At 37.0% G+C, this 21,319-nt stretch overlaps 2 protein-coding genes across 2 annotated transcripts; one reads left to right on the top strand and one right to left on the bottom strand.

Annotated features, from left to right (window-relative positions):
- Positions 1-1,215: 1,215 nt before the first annotated feature.
- cunh1orf43 (chromosome unknown C1orf43 homolog) lies at positions 1,216-5,771 on the top strand. Its single transcript, XM_038290166.1, has 7 exons — positions 1,216-1,484; positions 3,098-3,199; positions 3,285-3,393; positions 3,473-3,526; positions 3,610-3,776; positions 4,573-4,631; positions 4,759-5,771. The coding sequence occupies exons 1-7, from the start codon at positions 1,425-1,427 to the stop codon at positions 4,973-4,975; spliced, it is 768 nt and encodes a 255-aa protein (XP_038146094.1). The 5' UTR covers positions 1,216-1,424; the 3' UTR covers positions 4,976-5,771.
- A 1,161-nt stretch (positions 5,772-6,932) lies between these two features.
- Positions 6,933-20,766, bottom strand: tuft1a (tuftelin 1a). The gene is made up of 12 exons (XM_038290237.1): positions 20,570-20,766; positions 14,353-14,430; positions 13,000-13,098; positions 12,824-12,910; positions 11,714-11,764; positions 11,497-11,583; positions 10,708-10,818; positions 10,409-10,632; positions 9,812-9,917; positions 9,636-9,719; positions 9,422-9,516; positions 6,933-7,940 (listed from the first exon to the last, which is right to left on the bottom strand). Exons 1-12 carry the CDS (start codon positions 20,627-20,629, stop codon positions 7,868-7,870), a joined length of 1,155 nt encoding a protein of 384 aa, XP_038146165.1. The 5' UTR covers positions 20,630-20,766; the 3' UTR covers positions 6,933-7,867.
- Positions 20,767-21,319: the final 553 nt, after the last annotated feature.

Here is a 21,319-nt window from a genome sequence, read left to right as displayed (position 1 = left end):
AGCAAAAGAATGAAAAAGGGTAAATCGTAAATAAACATTGATGCCATATAGTGAGTACCACTTATTCCAAACATTTCTGCCAGAAATTGAACAAATAGAACTAAAAGTTTATTATTGGAGTTTTGAAATCAAAGAATATATATATATTCTGGCTGCTCCAGAGTTTTTTCTCTGCATGTGCCATGGGGGGGTGTTAAGCATTGAACTGAGACTGCTATGAATCATCCTTTGTTCCTACATTAATACACACAGATGCAAACCAAAAAACACATGTATAGAGTAGTTTAGTATAAATTGTTGTGATTCGTTCACTTTGTTTCCTCAGATCTTGGAAAAAAATATTCAGTAAATTATTTGTGCTTTCACTAGCAGCATCTGGTAAAGTACATGTAAGGGTGTTAAAAAGGTACACTGATAATATAAGTAAAATTCCTTATAGTTAATTAGTGATATTATGTGCCTCAAATTATTTTTACTTACCAAATATCTCTTGTATCGTGTACAAAAAAATCCAAATAGGAGCACATTAAAGAAGCAGTAGTATAATCAGTTAAATAGAAGAAGATAAATATGACCAGTGTATCAGCTATAGGAAACTTTGCAATGGTTGCAACAGATGATTATTCCCTCCACATATTTTCAAAATAAATAAGAGTTGAGAACATGTGAAATGCCAAAAAAAAAGCATCTAAACTAATCTTAATGACCTACAAAATAATAATTATTGGGGTTTGAATACAATATATTTTTAATTGGAACTGGTCGTGTTTTGTAAGGAAGATATGAAAATGTCATGCTTATGATTATTAATTATTATGATGAAGTATGTATCTTTATTTTTCAAGGGGCTGCTATGACATTGAAGGAAAAGAGCCTTAGAAACTACCCCCTTTCCTTCCTAAGCCCCCCTGGCATATTTATTTGTTTGTTTGTTGTTTGTTTATGTATTGTTGTGTGACTTTAAGTGAAAAAAAAAAAAAAAAAAACATGACTAGGAGGGGCTATTGGCTGAACGGTCACGTGCTGTGCCAAAAAATGGGCGCCATTGACGTAAAAACACCCCATATTATAGAAGGTGGATATCAGCGTCTGAGCAAAAGCAAATGTTTTATTTTAATTCTCTACATTACGTATTAAATTTACATTTACAATGTTTCATTTATGCCTATTTAGGCTGTGGGCTTTTATGTCTGAAATGTTGCTCTTAGGGAACTACACGACATCGGTCACGTGACATTTGCGGAAGTCAACAAAGGAGAAATGTAACAATAAGCAGTTCAACAGAAATCTTCCTGTTTTCTGTTACTTTTAACCATTTTTTTTAGAATGGATATTTAAAACGCAAACCTAAACCAAACTCCGCGTCTGATGAAGATCAAGGTCTTTTTTTGTTTTGTTTTGTTATTTTAGGACAGACTTTCAAAATGCTTGACGGATCCTTGTCAAAAGTGAACGTTGTTCTTGTAATGACTTACGGAAGTCTGGTAAGTTTCACTAAAGGTTTTCTTTGTTTCGTTTATATAATTCACAACACATGTCATATTAGGACACTTTTCAGAGACAATCCAACCAGATCATACAATCAGATTGGTTCAAAGTTTATTTTATTTTAATCTAAGGGGAACCAGGTGATTTCATCGAGTCAGGAACAGGGGCGGAGCTAGATGGGGGGCCAGAGGTGGCCATGGCCACATTTGGCCAATCATTGCCAAACCAACTAACTAGCTTAGTAGTTTATTTATTTATTTCATTTATTCAACTAAATAGGTAAACCAGTTGGAGATGTATTGTACACAGAAAAAAATGTAAAATTTTAATAATGTTTACAATTATTCAAGTTATACAAATAAAAATATTGGATTTTATCATCTAGTTTTGCTCCTGCAGGACAATCTTGTTTTTACAAGTTTTACCTTTTTGTGTTCCTGCCTGCTTTTTTCTTTGCTGCTGTTACACCATCTGTTACATCAATAAAGGATGCGTCTATTGAGACATAACATCTCATTATTACTGAAACTGCCTTAAATTCAAGTGTTAGTTGTTAAAGAGAGTCTATCACTAGGAAATACTGATTTTGATGATGCATCACATTTTTAGGATCATCATTTTGAGGAGCAGATATTGCCTTCCCTAGCTTTTTAGGTATGATAGTATAATATTAAAATCTTTGAAGCAAAAAGTGCATACCATCAATTAGCTTTGTTTTCTTTCTTTTTTTATAGCAAAAGCCAAAATATCAACAATTGTTTTCTATACATAACACTATAAAACTGATATAAAAAAAGCAAGGTTACTGAATAGGTATTTTTTTAATATTATATGTAAAATACATGTCAATATAGATATACAAAGCTAATATGATTTTAAATGGGTCCTGCACAGATTATTATTGAGTAGTACTCAGTTTTAACTGGCTTTAGCAGCTAACTACTACTAAAAGAGACTCCTGCACTTATCTATAGCTTAGAAAAAATGTATTATGAGGCAGTTAATAATCGTTTGTTTTTGCTAAAAACAGGAGCAGTTAAGTTGAAATGGAGGTGATATTGCATCGGACACTATTGCAGAAAAAAAGTTTGAGAAATATATGAATGCATACACGTACAGACATGCTGCTTATCCTGTTTTATTTTCTCTAAAATAAAATATTTGTAATATTGCTATATATATATATATATATATAATTTTTCTTTTTTTTTTTTGATAGAATCAAAGCGAGGTACATCAAGGTCCCATTTTTTATTTTAATATTTTTTTTGTATGATTCAATTTAAATAAACTACCTGATGGGAAAACATTTTTTAAAAACAAAAAATTGACTACAACATCTGTAATTAAAGAAAGAGAAATAATTTAACAGTTTTAACTTTAAATGTGTTATAACGTCTTTCCTTTATTTCACTGTGCATGCTTGTACCAAAAAAAGGTTATTTTGAAAAAAGACCGCCAGAAATAATCTGTTGCTCGCATCCTGAACAGAAACTCCAGACTTTCTTTGTTCCACCAGATAGTTTTATTGTTCTGTCTTATAATTTTATTTCCCAGTGAATTCATGTGAGGTTTAAAAAAACTTATTTTCTCTCTATCTTGTTTTCAGGTGTTTGTTTTACTGTTCATCTTTGTAAAAAGACAAATAATGCGTATTGCCATAAAGTCTCGGAGAGGCCCTCACGTTCCCATTGGCCACAATGCTCCTAAGGTAGAACAGGCTCATCACAGATCTGGTCCTGCAGGGTATTTCAGTTGTTCATCCGTCATTTTAATGTGTTGTTTTGGTCTTGCAGGAATTGAAACAATTAATAGAAGCCAAACTGTGTCAGGTCCAAAAGATCCACTTTGAGCCTCGTTTGTTGTCCCCAGCTGATGACCGTCTAACCCAGAGGCTACAGTCTGGTTAGTGATGCATGCAGAGCTTGTAAAGCATCAGGAATGGTCCCAATGATAAAAGGTTTCTCTATGGTGTTTGTTGTAGGTTCTGATGACTACCTGTACAGGATGAAAGCTCTAGACGCTGTCCGGGACACTGGTAATCTGTTTTTTTTTAATTCTGTAATTAAATTTTAATTCTTCAAATCTGCCATCTTCACATCTCCACATTGCTTCCTTTAGATTTGCCTTTCCGTGAACTGGGTGGCGCCTCCACAGCTGTTACTGGGAAAAGATTTCGAACCTGGCTGTTGCAGCTGCGTAATTCCCACAGCGAGCTGAGAGACAAGCAGAACTCTCCGATTGACAGGGTGTTAGATGGCTACAACAGAGCGCGCCATGGGGCCGAGGTCAGCAGCTTCTCTCATACAACATGTCACTTTCAATGTGGTTTCATCAGCTATTGTGAGGCAGTAAATTTCTATGTTAGTATGAATAAATATATCTGATGTAAAAATATTTCCTATATCAAAAATAATCCTTAAAAGGGGAGCGGTGGCCTAGTGGTTAGAGCATTGAGCATGGGTCTCAGACGTTCTGGGTTCAAGTCCCACACACTCCCCTGGACTGCCATTCTGGGTCCCTGAGCAAGACCCTTAATCTCACACTGCTCCCTGGGTGTCGCACAATGGCAGCCCACTGCTCCCCAAGGGGATGGGTTAAATGCAAAGTTAATTTTGTTGCTCTGTACTTGTGACAGTGTTATGACAATAAAAGTAAATAAATAAAAAAAAAGATCAAAGCTAGCAGAAATGGTTTGTTTGGATTCATAGAAATAGATTTAGTGTAGTGATCTCATTTTTTTGGAAGTGACCTCCCAAGTTTGGCGCAACCTCCCATCAGGAATGCCTTTTCCCTGATATAAACACTCAACTTTTATCAGGCGGGAAGTTGATTGTTGTATGTTTACGTGCTTTTTGCTGATAGACACAATATTTCAGTTCCCAAATGTTTTCATTATCTCTCTTTTTGTTTAGGTTTGGAGTAAAGATTAACACCTTAAAATAGTTTGATCTTCTATTGCACTAGCATAATCTGACATATTAAGGGTTTGAATTTCTAAAGCATAACAGTCTTGGAGGTTTTATTGTGTGGGGAGCATTTTGGATTCAGTTTTTTTAATGCTGTCCCTGTTTGTGTTTTCAGGCTTTTGGAGAAGCAGAGTTTATCAAGTACCAGGAGGCTCTGACTGAGCTGGCCGCTATGTGAGAAAACTCCATCTCTCCCCACTACACTGTTTTTTCATTTTTTATTTTTTGGTCTCATGGGTAATCCCAATGTTGAATGTGGATTGCGCAGTAAAAAAGCTGCTTTCCTTTCCTGTTGTTTCAGCGTGAAGTCTCGCGGCGGCACGCCGAGCCAACACCACCAGTCTGCAGCCAAAGACCTGACTGCCACCACCAGCCCCTCCTCCTCCTCCTGCTGCTCCTCCACCACCCAAAACACCTACCTCACATTTACAGGGCTGCAGTGCAACAAGAGGCCCAGACACTTTCTGGAGCTGAAGAACTTCAAAGACAACTACAACACACTGGACAGCACGCTCTGATATATTTACACATCTGAACAAAAGAAAAGGTCAAAGATAAATACTACTGCCTGTAATCCTAGTGCCTCACTCACTGTCACCTGACGGTATAAGATTAAGCTGAAAACACACTGCCTTTATATAACATGCACTGCAGAATGCTGCACATCTATTGCTCGTTGCCTAAGTGTATTATTGCATGAATAAGTGCAACATTAAAATAAAAATAGCTGTTAGTAAGTAGGGTTGATTTGACCAAAAGAAAAACACCTATTGAAATGTTTATGCAGCATAGGACAATCAGTATTTATTGCACAATGTAAACACCTATGCAGAGATGTTCAATTTAACCACCTGTGTGTAGAAAATAAGAGTTAATAGTTATAAACTAGCGTGTGCATTATTTTTTTTAATAACAAAAGATAGCTCTGTTTATGTCATTAATGTTTACTTTTGTTTACGTTCTCATGTTTTTACTTTGAGCCATGGATTTATTTCCTTTGAGCCTCATCTTACAGCCATAATTCTCTTCAGGAATTTAATTAAGTGCCTTTTTTTAATCAGTTATTTCACGGAGCAGTATTTTAGATTATATATATATGTGTTGGATTAGAGGTGCAACCTCAGGGGAAGACTGTTTCTTTAGTCACACTAAGCCTGCTGATATCTGAGAGGCATCAGTTTTATTTTGTATTTAAAGTGTTTAATGCCTGATTGTTATATTTTTTCAGTTTCCTTTGTTGTTTATGATTTATGTTTCCATGCAAAAAACAGGTCATGATGTTGATTTTAAAACTAAACATTGTAAACTTTAAAATGCCAGTCTCTTGTCATCTCCTTTTAGTGTAGAACAATAAAGTTCATTACATGTTTTTTTTTTGTTTGTTTTTTTTTTTATTATCAAAAAAACATTTAAATCCTAAAAAATAAATAAAAGGGAAGCACAATTTTTAAGCAGTTTTATCTCTGAAACATACAGAACCTTGTAATGGTAAGAAATTTCAGAGATTTTAATATTAAGTGAAAGAATCAACATTATTATAAGTAATGTATTTAATAGGAGAGATTTAGTTAAGGGAACAATGCAATGTTTTAATCTGATATATTTGAAGTGGTAGTAATGGTTTTCTGTACTATAACTATAAAATGAAGCCTCAAACATAGCAAAAGTGAAAAAAAACAAATACATATGTTTATATATGTACACATTAGATATTTATATATGTTTATATTTATTTTCTTAAAATGTATTATTAAGAGGGGTATTTAAACATTTTTTCTTTTGATAGCTAATGTTAATATATCATTTTTATACCTCATATACATTATCTAAAAATTGTAAAATACATAGCAGCCGAAATAATCTTAAATACCACATTACCAATGATATTTTAACAGAAGAATGAATATAAGATGGATCCAGGATAATGGGCCCTTAGTCAAATCACAATATTATGTTTTTAAGATACAGATAATAAAGTAGCTGAAAAAAAGCACCCTATATCAAAATGTTAACATTTAATGGTTATACTTTTGCAGTAAAAACCTGACACCTGTTGCAGATTTCCATCTTACTAATATCAATGGGTTTTGTGATTCATCATCTCAGTTACTTTATTTAATTCTATCTACATGTTTCAAAGCATCTGCATGGACTTTATGTGCATAAACATTTTAAACCTGCAAATCCATTGCATGTGTGCAGGTTTGTAATGGCAAAAGTTATCCAGCAGAGGGCGCCCTTAACAATGTAATCCACCAGTTTCACTGTAATGAAAAAGGTTGAAATGTATCTTCAAGGAATTTAAATATTTTCATCAGAATATTTTGTTTAGTTTCCACCAAAAGCTAAAACCTTGTTTTGTTTTTGTATTGCTGCAGGATGTGTTTACAGGTTTTTACACCATGATCCGTCTTACCCAGATATTATGAAATATTTGCTGTCACCCTCTAAAATGATAAGACATGGACCTATAGATGAGTTTCTGTTTAAGGCGTTTATTCTCAAAATCAGAGAGAAAACAGATCAGGACTCATACTTTATACAAAAGCTCTTCTATCAAACAGTTGTTATTTTAGCATAAATAAATACAAAGCAGAAAGTCTAATTACATTCACTGAAATATGTACATAAAGAAAGTGAGGATTCAGACAATGACATGGAAGTGAAATGCACAATGTATTTAGAGGAATGATGATGATGATGCTGAAAATAAAAATAAAAACTTCAGTTTTCCTTCTGTCCTCACAGCTTTATAAAGTGCCCTTCAGTTTCTGGGGGAGTAAAACATTTATAAAAAAATAGATTATACAATGTGAAAGCCCAAATAGTAATCCGATTTTTATAAATTTCTCTTTAAATATAGCTTTGTTTTTCTGAAACAACCATATAATCACACATAGAAGTGAACAGAGCCAAAGATGACTGACAGTTTAGAGTAAGTCAAGGATTCTAACATGATCTATCAGGACAGTTTGGAAAGCAACAAAACATAGATGCTACATTTCTTTATTACAGCCTCGTGATGTGGTCAGGAAGAAGAACAAACTGCACAGTCAACCCTATAAACTCAAAGTTCATTTGCGGGATAAAAATATTGGAATGGGGCGGAACAAGCAGAGCGTTCACTCAAACTAAAAGCAAACACATAATGTACGTCTGAGTCTCTATTGCATCTACATTAAAGCCGACTTACATACAGTCATGAGTCAAATACCCAGTGGGTGCTGCTAATCACTCCTCAGTTCCTTCAAAAGAGGTTTAGTTCAAATGCAGCTATAGCAAAGGTGTTACAGTTTGAGAAAGTTCAGCTCAGATCCTCCCTATGTTAATTCATGTGAAGATGTCGTCAACAGAGCTGCTGTCTGAGTTCAGTCTGAAAAAAGCCTGCAGGTTCTGGTTCTTCTGTTGCTTCATGACTTGATCTCGATGACTTTGATAAAGGGGAGTGGTTTGTTAGAGGACGATGATGGCTTCAGGGGTTTACTGCAACAAGAAGAGGAACAGAATTTGATTACCTCCATAGTAAAGGAAAGCAGGAATGAATCATACAACCTATTTTAAAATAGAAATACATTTTTGCTCAGTGTTTGACATTAAATTAAGACAAATCTGACTTCCTTTTGGTCAGTTTGGATTATCAGGATTATCATTATTTGTTTTGTGCCAGATTAAGAAGAAAAGGCTTTTTAAGATTTCAACTTAGATTTCAAATCTACAAACATTTTATTAGTATTTCAGAAAATTGGGTCAAATCGTTTGGAATGTTTTTCTCAAGCTATGGAGGAATTCAACCCCTTCCTCCTGACTGATATCAGGTCTTTGTGATGGTGACTCTAAGGCTACGTTCACACTGCAGGCCTTAATGCTTAATTCCGATTTTTTTGTGAAGTCAGATTTTTTTTTGCGTTGCCGTTCACGTTTCCAAATATATGCGACTTGTATGTGATCTCGTGTGAGAACTGCATTCATACAACGCAAGTATTCTGCATGCACAGTAGAGGACGCAATGATGCCTCAAGCAAGCATGCTCTATGTTTACGGAAGTAAACATGGATCTAGCAATCTTTCCCAACCTTAAAAACTTAATCTTTTCAAGATTGTTAAAAAATAAAGACTGCTCTCCACATTATCTTCCACCATGTTTTTTTTTTATTTCTAAATAATCATTTCAACTAATTCTAATTTAGTGTCATTTTACATTAGTGCCTTAAAGGTTTTAGCAACTTCCACAATGCTCTCTACTCGACGCAGACAATTCCATTGCAAATTTTGGATACTCCAAAAAAGAAGAAATGACAGACTTAGTCTTTGTCCGCTTTAGTAAACAGTAATCTGACTTGTTTTTCAGAGTAACGACTTCCTCTTGACTGAATGGTATTTCAGGAATAATAGTAGAGAAATGTAAAATCCCAAACAAGGAACCGCATTCTAAGATTCTGGCGAATTTTAAAAGGAAAAACATACCGCAGTATGCCCAAGGTTAGCCAAGTATCTTTCTTGTTGCGCTTTCTGACTTCTAGAGATTGACACACATCTGCAGTATTTCAATGCTGCTTGTTTTATCATTATTAATGTGAAAAAGGGCCAATAAAAATGGTTATTGGCACATTAAATCTAAAGCCATGGGAACCAAGAAGTCATGAACTAATAGTCAGATGTATTTAACACATCTTTTCTTTTTTCCATTAATTTATGACTTTTATATTCAAAATGAAATTTATATGTTTTCATTGTAAAAAGGCTAAATGTTTTTAATTAGTAGTCAAAATGAATTGTTTTAATTGTCATTACGTAAAAAAGTTTCCAAGGGGGGAATTTGTTTTCCCACTGATAAAATAAAAATTTTTATTTTCACCACATTCCTAATGTTAGCTTATGCTGCAAGAGTAAGATGAATTTATTTGAGTGATTTTGTTTGGTCAGTTAAATCTTTAGAAGGAGACATACAGAACAAAATAGGCTACCTGTAGATTATCTGTGGGTTGCGCTCTGATGAGAGATATGAGTTTGACCTTTGCCCTCCCAGGAAGTAGTCCATCTGGTCACGCATCTCTCGATTCTGCACAAACAAAAGGGTTCAGAGGTTATTTACAGTATCACCAAGCAGTGCATCTTCTCTTTCCAGATAAAACTGGCTCTTGCTTATATTCCAGAGAAGAAACCAGAAGGAGCTCTCACCTCAGCCTCTAAGAAAGCCACTTTCTCCTCCAGCTCTCTGATCACGCGGTCCCGCTCCTGGATCACCATGCGAGAGTTCTGGAGCTAAAGACGAGCAAACACAGAATCCAAACAGTCAGCAAACCCTGCATAAATATGAGCATGGGTAGGATGAGTCTGGCGTTTGTGCTTCTCACCTGCTCGATCATGTGTCTGACTTTCCTCTGTTGGCTTTTCAGCATGTCATCCAGATGGTGAATTTTTTCTTTGAGAATAGCCACCTCCTTCTCCAACTGCTCAGCCCTAAAAATACACACAGATTGTTACGGCATGCTGTGCTTTTTAGGCAACAGTGAATAAGTATTTGTACCACTCAAGCCCTCTATACTTGGATGTCACTGATATAATCATGGTTTAAAAAAATGGAAAAGGTTCAGAGGTGATGAGGAGAAAACTGAATATAAAGACAAGGCCATCCAGAAACCTGTAAGGGGCCATAAAAGGCCTCAGACCCTGCAGTAGGACAACTCTCTGACTACTGAAGGCACGTAGATTTTATTTTAGAAAATCAGAGTAAGATGGCCAGAAAACAAAAGCAGGGTTTTTAATTTAAGTTGATGAAAAGGTTTGAAAAACATTCTTTCCATTTTTTTTTTAACAGTTATATACTTTTAGTTCAGCTGAAAAATAAAATCCCTTTAAAATACTCTGGGATTTGAGGCTGAAAACCAGACAAAATGTCAAACTGGATTAAGAGTACTTGAGTATTTCACTGTGTAGGTTTGTAAGCTGACCTCTGCTCCCCCTGGTGGCCCTCTTCTCTGATCTTCCTCAGCTCGCGTAGTTCATCCTCGCGGCTGCGGATGGTCTCCCTCAGGGCGGCGCTCTCCTGCTCCATCCCTCCCAGCAGCCTCTGCAGGTCTTCAATGCGCTCGTCTCTCTTCTCCACTTCTTCTTCTTTAACCCTCAGCTTCTCCTCCTTGTCGTTCAGACACTCTCTAAGCCTGCTGCCTTCAGCCTAAATAAAGAGTTAAACTTGTTTAGATGATGGCACTAATAATGAGGAGATGTAACCTCTGTGGCTATGCATCACCTGCAGTCTCTCTCTCTCCTCCTGGTGCTTCTTTTCCGTCTCCTGCAGCTGTGCATACAAACGCTTGCTGACCTCTCTCAGCTTCTCTCTCTCTGCTTCCTCATCTGCATCCTGTAGATAAACAACAAACTATTTAACTTTGCTGCATTACACTGGGACACATGTTTTTATGATAACCTAATAAAAACTGCTTTTGTTTCGTCCAACCCCAGAGAGCCTGTCTGTCATAAAGAAAGCGGGCGTGTCCGCCCACGTCACTGGAACATTTAGCTGGCGGGAGCTGGCCTCTAGTTTCTGAACATGTAAGGTGTGAGATGGGGCTGAGGTGTGGCTCAGATACTACTGTAACTTGAATGTAAACAAAAGGAGCCTTGTTTTGATCGTTGACTAAAGGGCGTTAATGGCATGCAGACAGTTGTGGAGGTGAAGAAACGTGTGGCCCAAAGACCCAGCAGCAAAACTATTTTAGTTTGAAGCATCTGTGGAATGAAGAACGGATGAAAACAAACACATGGGAGGAACAGAGCATGCTCCAACTGTATTTTTTTTTTTCCACACACCCTGGGGAAATATAGGGAACATTTACGCTTTCGCGACATTTTGTTCTGCTCTTTTCCCCGTACCCTCTCTGTTTGTGCCTCTGGGAGGGACTGCCTCACACTATGTTCTATGAACTGAGGCTAAAAAACAAGATTCAGTACATTCACTGAAAGTCTCACAGGTGTGAGATGCATCATGTTGATGCTTCTCACACCTGTGAGAACTCAGTTTATGAGTTCATCCGCTCACCTGTCCATCAGCTTTGGATCCACTTTTGGAAGCAGACATTCCGTTCTTTCTGAACGGGATGCCGACCTTCCACCCGTTTGTCTGCGGCTGGAGAAAGAAAAAGAGGAAGTCAGCAGGGAAAGAAAGGACCATGGCAGGAATGATAATTGAGTTGAAAGGAAATTCCATGAAGCACACAGGATGAGATGAAGGCCAGTGCAAAGCAAAGTTGTGCTACCTTGTTTTTGGCTGCCATCTGCTCCCTCAGGTTCTTCAGACAGTATCTCACCTGCAACAAACATGAATTCATTAAATCCCATTCTGATTCTAAGACCTCCTGTAGCTCTGCAGCATTTCAAATGATTCCACTTCATTATTTATTAGCAACAATTAAGAGTACATTCTAAAAGTGGATGTTACACATTATAATATACTCCTATTATACCATTTGTGAGTATATTCAGGACTAAGATTAGAGATTGACTGATACAGGTCTTTTAAGGCAGATGCTGAATATTTTGACATTAGCCTAACTGCTGATATGTTCTGCAGCTATACTTGGGCCGATTCCTGGAGCCGATAAAACTTTCTCTTCCTACATTTACATTATAAAATGATAAAAATTTGTTAAACAAGTCTTAATTAAAAAAAAAAAAAAAAAAAAAAACACAATGCATGCACTTCACATGCACTACAGGAACGGCTGCTGAATGCCCAAACGAATCTGCCAATACATGCACATATTGGCCAATACTGTAATATTGTCATAATATCATAATATATAGTAATGAATAACATTTCATCATACAATCTATCTAACATTACAGAATAAAATATACAACCTCACAGGTAAGTAAGACTAGAAAAATATTTTAAATGCTGTTGATTTTTTTTTTATATTGAAGCTCCTAAAAAGCTTCTAAAAAGAAAAAAAGGCATTTTTTTATTTTTTTTTTATTTTAGGATGCACACAGATCCATTTCAATTCTAACTGGACCTTATCAGGTGCAGTATAAAACTATGAAATGCAGTGAAGTTCAGGTGGAAAGGAGAAAATTAAAGATACATAAACAATTGACACTTCAACAGGCATATTTTGTTGCATCCCTCATTTGTTTCTGACATTTAATTTTTCCTCTATATGGATATTTTAACTTCTGCCATTTTTATCTCAGCAGGAAATTATCGAGTTCAGATAAAACTAGGAAGAAGAAAGCAGCATGTGTGGCAGATGGGTTATTTAAATGATCCAAATATGCAAAAGGCTGCAGAATCCAGGAAAAATGCTGGAGGACAGCAGCGTCATTGTTATAAACCAGTTAGGGACAAACATGGTTCACTCACTAACCTCTTGTATCTGTGAAACTTCATCTGACAGCATCTTCAGGTTCTCCTGTTCTTTCTGCTGTTCTTGTCTGCGGGCCTCCAGATAAACCTGGCAACAAAGAGGCACATCGATATCAGACGCCAGCGTCTAGTCAAACACCTTCCCACACACCAGACGTCCATATCTGTGACACACACCTTAATGATCTCCACCTGCTCCTCTCGTTTCGACTTCACCGGTTCCGGGTACGTCCTGTCGCTGGCCGGCTGCACCAGTGCGTAAGCTCGTCCAATCGGCTAAAGAGGAGGCAAGCAAGAGGAGGTTAAAAGCGGCAACGTTTTTCAACATCTGTGAAATCTGAGCCTGATCCAAGAGGAGCTGTTTATCATCAACATTGCAACACAGGATTTGAAGGAGTTAAAATAATCGTTATGAAACATCGGTCTGGAATGTCGGCATCCGTGATGTAATTAAACTGTTAACTGGTAGAAGAAGGGGAACATACTGTCCCCTCATTAGCAAACGACCTGATAAGTGTCATCCTGCATTTTAAGGAGGACAGAGCTGTTGGGAGAAATCTCTATGGAGACCAGCCCATAAACATCTGCTACAGACCAGGGAATGGGTGGACACCAGACCATGAGCACAGAGGGAGACAGAGAGAGAGACCAGGAATGTTACGTAACCTCACTGCTGTGGACGCCCCCTTGGGTCTGTTGGAGCAAAACTTGCTCTAAGACAAGCAGACTGCGTGTGAAGAACTCCAATAAAAAATAATGTTTGCTGTGACGTGATTATGAGAAATATCAAAAGCTGGTGTGCAAGAATGACACATTAAACTGACTGAGCTAATTCCTCAGAATCATCAAGAACTGTAAGGCGTAAGGTTCAAAATATGCAACTCATGATCTTCCTCCCTTATTCATTCATGTTTTAAATGGATTTCATGATTCATGTTTTGACTTGGATGTAAATAATTCTACACATATAGAAATGTATGAAACATGTTCTGTATTTATTTTTCCACTCTGATTAAACCCTAGAATAAAGGTGGACTGATTACACAAAACTGAGCCCGCCCTTTTTAAGTAAATAATGAGTCAACTTCAGCATTAAAACCAATGAAAGCGGAAGGTAAAGGAAAATAAAAGCTGTATGAGTATAATAGCATGATAATCAGTATAGCTGGATCCATTTTATCGGGACATGTAAATTAATTTGATCTCCCTTAAAGCCAATGATTCATACCTTAAACTTTTTTGTGAAGCCACATGGTTACGTCTAATTTTAATGGCTTTCAGCACATTTATATCGAAGCCAATCCACTTCAGTAAGTGTTTGTAATATGAATACAGGGATATGGATCAGTACTTTATTAAAATATAAAACCATTGACCTAGCTTGGCTTTGTGTCCATCAGAGCTCAGGTCTTAAACCACAATCACCAATCACTCCTAGTTTATCTGCAGCATTTCTCCTCAGCACTCCAACCATGCTTTTTATTATTTTTCCTATACTGTATGTTACACAGACAATTACACATTTCTTACCTTATCACGGTTCTGCTCTGCGCTCCGGTTTGCCTCTCTCTGGTCGTGCAGCGTAAGCCGCAGTCGCCTACACCCCTCCTGAAAAACAGGACGATTTGAAAGAGTCCGTTATGTGATGGAGAGTCTTATTGAGGGTTATTTTGAGGAGGAGGATAAGAAGGGGAGAAAAGAGGAGGAGAGAATGAGTCATACACATAGGGTGGGAAAAAGTGGGCAGCAGCCAGTAAAAGACTGGGAACGAGCGTCAGGAAGAGACCAAAACTTTTTCCAGCCCTGAACAGAGACAGATTGTTTGATTTAAATTGTGCGCTGCGGACGTCAGAGGGACTTAGGTGAAAACCCTGCAGACGATCGCAGCCAGCTGGAAGCAGAGACTGCGTTTCAGGGAAAAACTGTTATGTGGAGTAAAACAGAAACTTTCCATGGCAACGAATCCTACAAACAATCTGGCAATGGAGTAAAATAAGCAAAAGGATGAAGTCTGAGAGAAACTATAATCATCATCAATCTGACACAGATTCTATGTCCTTTCTAAACAACTGAGAATGAGCTTTTTGCACTTTTTTTACTAAACTGATTTCTGTTCTTTTTCCTTTCAACTGCTATAAATCCATAAACTATTAATCATGAAATTCTGTGCAGCTGTCTAAAGCTGCATAGTACAAAATTAAATCAAATGATTTGACTAAACAATCTGAAAAAATATACATTCATTTTAAGCTGAATGATCAACCCATGGTAAAAGGAATGTGAAAGAAACTTCTTAGTGGGAAATATCTGGAGCAGGATGTTACTGGGCGGGTGTTCTTTCCAGCACAAGGAAAGCCCCCCTAAAGTGATCCTTGGTCGACATCAATGGTTAACTCCACGGATGTGAGGGAAGAGGTCACAGACATTGCATAAGTGTCTCTAGCCGACACGGCATGTTTGATTTTTTTTTGTGTCTATTGTTGAATTCATAATCAAAGATAAATACAGCAGGATATCAAAATGACGTCTGAAGTTTGAAAGGCTAACACAGAAACAGAGCCTCATTAATAGCTCTACTAATGGCAAATATTTGAGGAATGTTCTGCTTTGGTGTCTGTCTTTGTGCGCTAACAGTCAAACTATGAGGAATCCACTGATCATTAATTATTTGTGATTTGTTTCCCAGTGCCTTAGCTGGTCAGGGCTAATAGTCAAGCTTTGCTGTGTTTTCTTTGTTTTACCGTCTGTAACAGCTTTGAAAAGTTACATAAGTCCTGCTTTTTGTCTTTCATATTAGGGGTGGGAATCGTATAGTGGGAGCAAGAACCAATAAACTCATCTAGGTTTTTTTTGGACAAAAAATACCATAACATGTTTTTTTTTTCTTGTCTTTTTATTTTGCAAAAATCTGTGAGAATTATATTTTATGCACTAAGATTTAAAAGCTGACTGTGCAAACACAAAGGGAATATCTCAAAACAGAGAATAAGTGATTTTTAGATATGAAAAGATACTTAGGTTTAGTTTTCTGTTGGCTCTCGACAATAAATCATAGAAAGTAGAGATATACAGACCGCCTGATATTTTTGGCCAACATTAGCATTTTTCTTCCCTATATCAGCCGATGGGTGCATGCATAAGTTAATTCAAAAGTGCATTCAGCTGCAATGACTTCAGATCATGTGGAATGCATGCATTGCAACTCACCTCCTTTTGCTACAAATTCATGTTTTGTTTAAGTTTTTAATACAGATCTGTTTTTCTTTTTGTTTAAATTGCAACCAATGTAACATTTATTTTTATGCCATTTTATGTAAATGGAGGCAGGAAAAGTAATACTGGCAGCACAGAACAGGGATTAGTTAGACTGGTGACAAATGAATCAGTAACGTTATTAAAAAACATGCACTAGTCCATCTCTAATAGTATGATATCCAGTAAACAAGATGACTTTAAGTGCTTTTTTAATGCTTTCTGTTGTTTATGGAGACCTGTGATTATCAGTCGATGTTGCTCTCTTTTTTAAGCATAAACAAAGGTAAACATAAAAGACAAATTTCTTTAATTAAATTCATTGTGAATTTAGGCGTGGCTTTATAGGGAAACCCTGTTTCCCCTGTCTCCTGTTTTGAGCAACTAATAAAGTCTTTATGTAAGGTCAAGATAAGGAGCAGTCATAAAAGAGAAGCTTTGTTGGCAGAGCCTTTCAATTTGCTGCTTATCTGTTCCAACAGTAATAAAAAGAAAAGGCAGTAAGGGGTGAAAATACATGGTAAAACTAAAAGGCTCTGGATAAATTGCGCTCAAATGAACCATCATGAAGGTAAATACCTCCTGTTGCTCAACACATCCTTTCCACTTGGATTGCAGGCATCTAAAAGCTCTGCTGGGGAGCACCGATGAAGTCAGGAGAATAGAGGAGGGCTCTGACAAAGTGTGGAACAGTGAGACACTTGTTAAGAAGGAATGCATCCCTGTGCAAAAATCCCAGCGCCTCTGATAATCCTCATCCTGGAACGAGCCATTTACACGGTAGCCTTCCTGTCTGATCTCTTTTTATTTCCACAGCCATGGAAAAAATGCTATCCATCCCTCAGCTGTAATACTAGCCCTGCTATGAACTCAGACAAAAGCGAGCAGCTGGATGGGAACTGCAAATAGCTGCTTCAACGCAAACACAAGCAGAGCGCATTAGCTTCTGGCCACTGAAAGTAACATGAACCTGAGCTCAGACACAGAGACCACACAGAATGTACCTGAATGAGGACAAAAGATCAGGACACGCCGAAAGGACATGACTACGCTTTTGTTTTGGACTCAGGGATGTAAATCATCTGAGGTAAACATCCTGAGGAGCGGGAAGACACCTGGGAATTTACCCGGCCACCATAACTCCTAAAGATCTCTGTTACATACCAAAACATAATAAGAAAAGGGAAAGCTTTTGTCTGCACACGTCAACATGCATCAAATCTTTGGTCTGTCCTGCACTCATGTTCCACAGATGTCCCATTTGTCTCCTTTCTAACAACAATATAAATTCAGCTATGAGTCGACAGGTATAATCCACCAAATCAGCCGCAGGTGAATTAATGATCTTTTCAGGTTCATCAAATCCCTGCACTGATCCTTTACCTGAACCTTTGGTACAAAACTCAAATAAGGATAATAACAATTCAAAGAGGGATGCTCTTTCATCAGCATCCCTGTTGACATTCATATAAGCACCAAGAAAGACTCTTTCTCCAAATAGAGAATAATTAACCTCTGAGATATTTCTAAGAAAATTCAGGAAATGTTTGATTAAAAAGGTAAGTCAACAAAACTTAGAATCAAAGCTCCTACGGCAACTTTCAGGGCCTGACAGCAACTCATGCTTTATTTAGAGAACATCAGTCTTCTCAGTAAAATAAATGCCCTCATTAACACACCCTTAGTGGATGAAGTGCCTCAAAGGCTAAAGTCAAACCTTTGAAGTTCCTGAACCATCCTAAATGCTGACTGGAATTAACCAGTTCTCTGAAATCTAAACAGTAAAGGCGCAACTATGTCATTAGGACAACACTCTTCAGTAACAATGCTGTTACTGAGGAAAGAAGACTCAAAGTCAGCTTTAATTATCTGTGGGTGATTCAATAACTCAGAAAAGCAGAGTAAGAAGCAACTCAAATAGAAATAGTTCTTCTGCATCATACAGAGAAGCATCTGTTTTTCCCAGACAGCAAGAGATCAGGAGAGAGAGATTTTCAGTAGAAAACAGTAAGGTGAAGTGAATTGTAGAAAAGAGGAACCATTTTATTTGTTTTAGCTGCCGATCTCTGCCTGCAGCGGGAAATGCCAGATGTAGAAATAGGCGGCGATTTGAATATGTCACAGTTCACATACGGGTCTAAAATTTAAAGGAAATGACAAAGAAACTTTTGTTTTGCAATGCTAGTTGGGCTAACATTTCTAATTGCTAAGTAAAGACATCAAAGCTGCATGGTTTAAAATGAGAATTATTTAACTCATTGTTTAAATTTGTTTTAAAATATTAGTAACACATTTTTACCAATCAATCCTATTCTGTTTTTAATGTGAATTAATATATGATTTTATTCCTCTAGACTTTTATGGGCTATAAAAATAGTTTTCAATAAAACAGTTACTGGCTGATTAGGTTTAATCTACTACAGATAGGTGATCTGATCAGATGTTCTATGTAAGATATTTGGATATTTAGCTCATTTATAAAGCCACTTAGTGACCTGAGATCTGTATTAATAGATAATTAGCATTTAATTATGTTAATCTATTCCTAAGTGTTTTTTCGGGACGCCATTATATATCATTTCATTATGACAAAAAGAGCAGTTTTCCCATCTGGCTGATGCACACAGTAAAGCACACAATGAAAGGTGGTTCTATAATGCCAAATGAGCGGAACAGTGACGCAGGAAGCTGGGTTGTTAGTTCCTGCTTTGCCATCATGTGACACCTTGACAGGTTGTTTACAAACAAACATATATTTTCATGTAATTAGAGAAGAAGCTGTGGGATCAGGACAAAGTGTAACACGGAGACACTTGATATTTAACAACAGTCTTAAAAATCCTCACTTTCGAAGTAAACCAGGTGAGATCTGGCATATTTCAGATAAGTGCAAGTCATGTTTGCCCCATTCCCAGTCAGTGATGTCAGTCTCTCCTGACAAATAATGAGGAGAGACATGGGGAATGTGCTCAACTGGGAGGTTGCAACCTCTGGGGGCATGATAAAAAAAAAAAAAAAAAAGACTCACTAGACAAAATAAAGGACATAGAGAGGAGTTTTAAACGGAAGAATCTAATTCAATAGTTACTTTATGGAGAAGTTTTTTCTTTCAAAATGTGTGCCAGTCCTTTTTATTTTATGCTTTTGAATAAATGTGTAGTTTAGGTACTTATGAAAATAATGCTCACCCCTCACCATTTATTAACATTTCTGTTCAGTGCAGCCACTTTGAAACTTTCTCTTACCTTACCTCCAATAAACACATCAGAGTTCAGATATGTAAATACTGCAGGCGGCTGATTATTTGCCTGCTGAATTAAACTTTGATAAGGGCTGACTTGTGTTCTGTGTGACGTTAAGTCAGAGTTGCCTTTTTCAAAAAAAGTAATGACTGATAGATTGAAAGCGACCTGAATAAACACAGGCTTTATTGGAGCTGTACGCATTCCTCTGTGCAGTTTATTGGTTTATTATATATGTGAGAGGTGCTGCCCTTGTTACACTTTGGTCTCTCTGTTAGATATACTTCTGCAAGTAAGGTGACAGATTATCAGTCTAGTCCACACTGAAGAAATATGAAAAAAAGGGGAAAAAAAGGTGAAAGCTTTATGAAGCTTGGGCTGATAGTAGCTCAGCGGGAGAGCGCTGAGGTGGAAGATGAAGGGTGAAAATGTCAGGTTACTCCGCAACCTCGTAAAACAAAGTGCTGCTAAGTAGTCTGTTTTTCCAGGGTGAGGTAAATTATTAAACCAAGAGTTTCTAGCAATGAGAACCCAATCAGTGATCATTATTTCATAAAAAGAACTGGATAATCTTCATGTTGGCTTAATGCCCAAAAAAGTAAAAAATAAAATCAATTTTACCTTTTTTAATGCATAAATGATTTCAGGTATATCTTAAATTGTATTTTATGGAATCTCTAGTAATTATACACCCATTTCCTAACTGGACATATAAATATTCACTTAATTTGAACCACATATGCCTATAAATTCATTATTTTTCTTACTGAGGATATTCCAGCTTCCCCCTGACACAAACACACCCTGAGCGAAGAGCAAATTCCCCTCACTGATGTTGAACAAGAGTTGCAGCAATTAAAAATATACATTCAGCAAAGCAGAAGCTGCAAACTTAGTGTGCTTTTTAATCCGTCTCTGCACAGGTGGTGGACAAAGTGCACAACCTGGGCTGCCTTCTCTGTCTGTCACAACAGCTTGGAAATGTAAGCTCTTCCACTATGTGACCAGAAGGCACCTGTCACAGACAAGGATGTTATCTGGACTAATTCTGACCTAATGCTTTAATTACCTTACAGTAATTAAAGCACTTAATGTAAATCAAGGCAGCTGATTTAGGAAAAAACAAAAAGGTATGAATAAAGAAAAGGAGTAAAAGAAAAGAAGTAAAAAAAGATTAGTTTTTTCCACAGAGGGTATTAAACATATATAAATAAAGTTGTAAACTGTCTGAAATAATGTTTGAAGTAACTTACAGCATATTCATTGTTTCTGATGTCCTCAATGGTGCAAAGACTTCTCGTCATTCCGCTCATTTTCCTCTCAGATTTAATAAATAACCTCTACAGCACAAAATAAAAATAGAAATAAATAAAGGAACGCCGCTGTTTTCTCCGCGGATCTTCCACAGTGTGTCTCGCTCTAACCCACGCTGGCTTTTCTGTGGAATGATGATAACTCCTCTCAGCGCGTCACAGTGGGAGTGGGACAGAAAACAAATAGACCCGCCCACCAAACGGACCGAAACAGCCAAATAGGGAACAGAAATAAAACGGGTTGGACTGTAAAGGGAGGGCCCAGAAAAAGCTGCAGCCACCGGTAGAGCAAGTTCTGGAACAAGGAGCTCCCAGGTCCAAGCAGAGAAAATTTAAAGTATGAAGAATAACATCATGTAATACAAAGAGACACGCTGCCACCAATGGAGGTGTCGAGTTTCCCTTTAAATTATTAAGAGAGAAAAGTTAAACGCCTGACTGAGCCGGTTTAAAGAGGCTGCTCACATTACAAAGCAGTGGAAACAAACTGTGATTTTAGAGGCACTAAACATGCGACTAGTGGGCAAAAAATATGGTTGTCTTTGTTGTGATTTATACGTTTTACTTAATTTAAAAGTATTATGGGCTAAATTTCCGTCAGTATGTCAGCTACTTTCTCGGTATTTATTTATTTATTTATTGTTATTATTAAACTGACCTGTACAAACAATGAGCAATTTTTATAAATAG

This window comes from Cyprinodon tularosa, unplaced genomic scaffold (genome assembly GCF_016077235.1).
Source record: "Cyprinodon tularosa strain WSP-4 unplaced genomic scaffold, ASM1607723v1 ctg277, whole genome shotgun sequence".
NCBI lineage: Eukaryota > Metazoa > Chordata > Actinopteri > Cyprinodontiformes > Cyprinodontidae > Cyprinodon > Cyprinodon tularosa.
This window is presented reverse-complemented; position numbering and strand designations above follow the sequence as displayed.

Coding starts and splice junctions, on each gene's coding strand:
- tuft1a (XM_038290237.1), bottom strand. CDS start 20,629: ATGAGCGGAATGACGAGAAGTCTTTGCACCATTGAGGACATCAGAAAC. Junction 11,765..12,823: donor AAGTTTCACAGATACAAGAG/GTTAGTGAGTGA, acceptor TGTTTGTTGCAG/GTGAGATACTGTCTGAAGAA. Junction 7,941..9,421: donor AACCCACAGATAATCTACAG/GTAGCCTATTTT, acceptor TTCTTGTTGCAG/TAAACCCCTGAAGCCATCAT.
- cunh1orf43 (XM_038290166.1), top strand. CDS start 1,425: ATGCTTGACGGATCCTTGTCAAAAGTGAACGTTGTTCTTGTAATGACT. Junction 3,394..3,472: donor AACCCAGAGGCTACAGTCTG/GTTAGTGATGCA, acceptor TGTTTGTTGTAG/GTTCTGATGACTACCTGTAC. Junction 3,777..4,572: donor GAGCGCGCCATGGGGCCGAG/GTCAGCAGCTTC, acceptor TTGTGTTTTCAG/GCTTTTGGAGAAGCAGAGTT.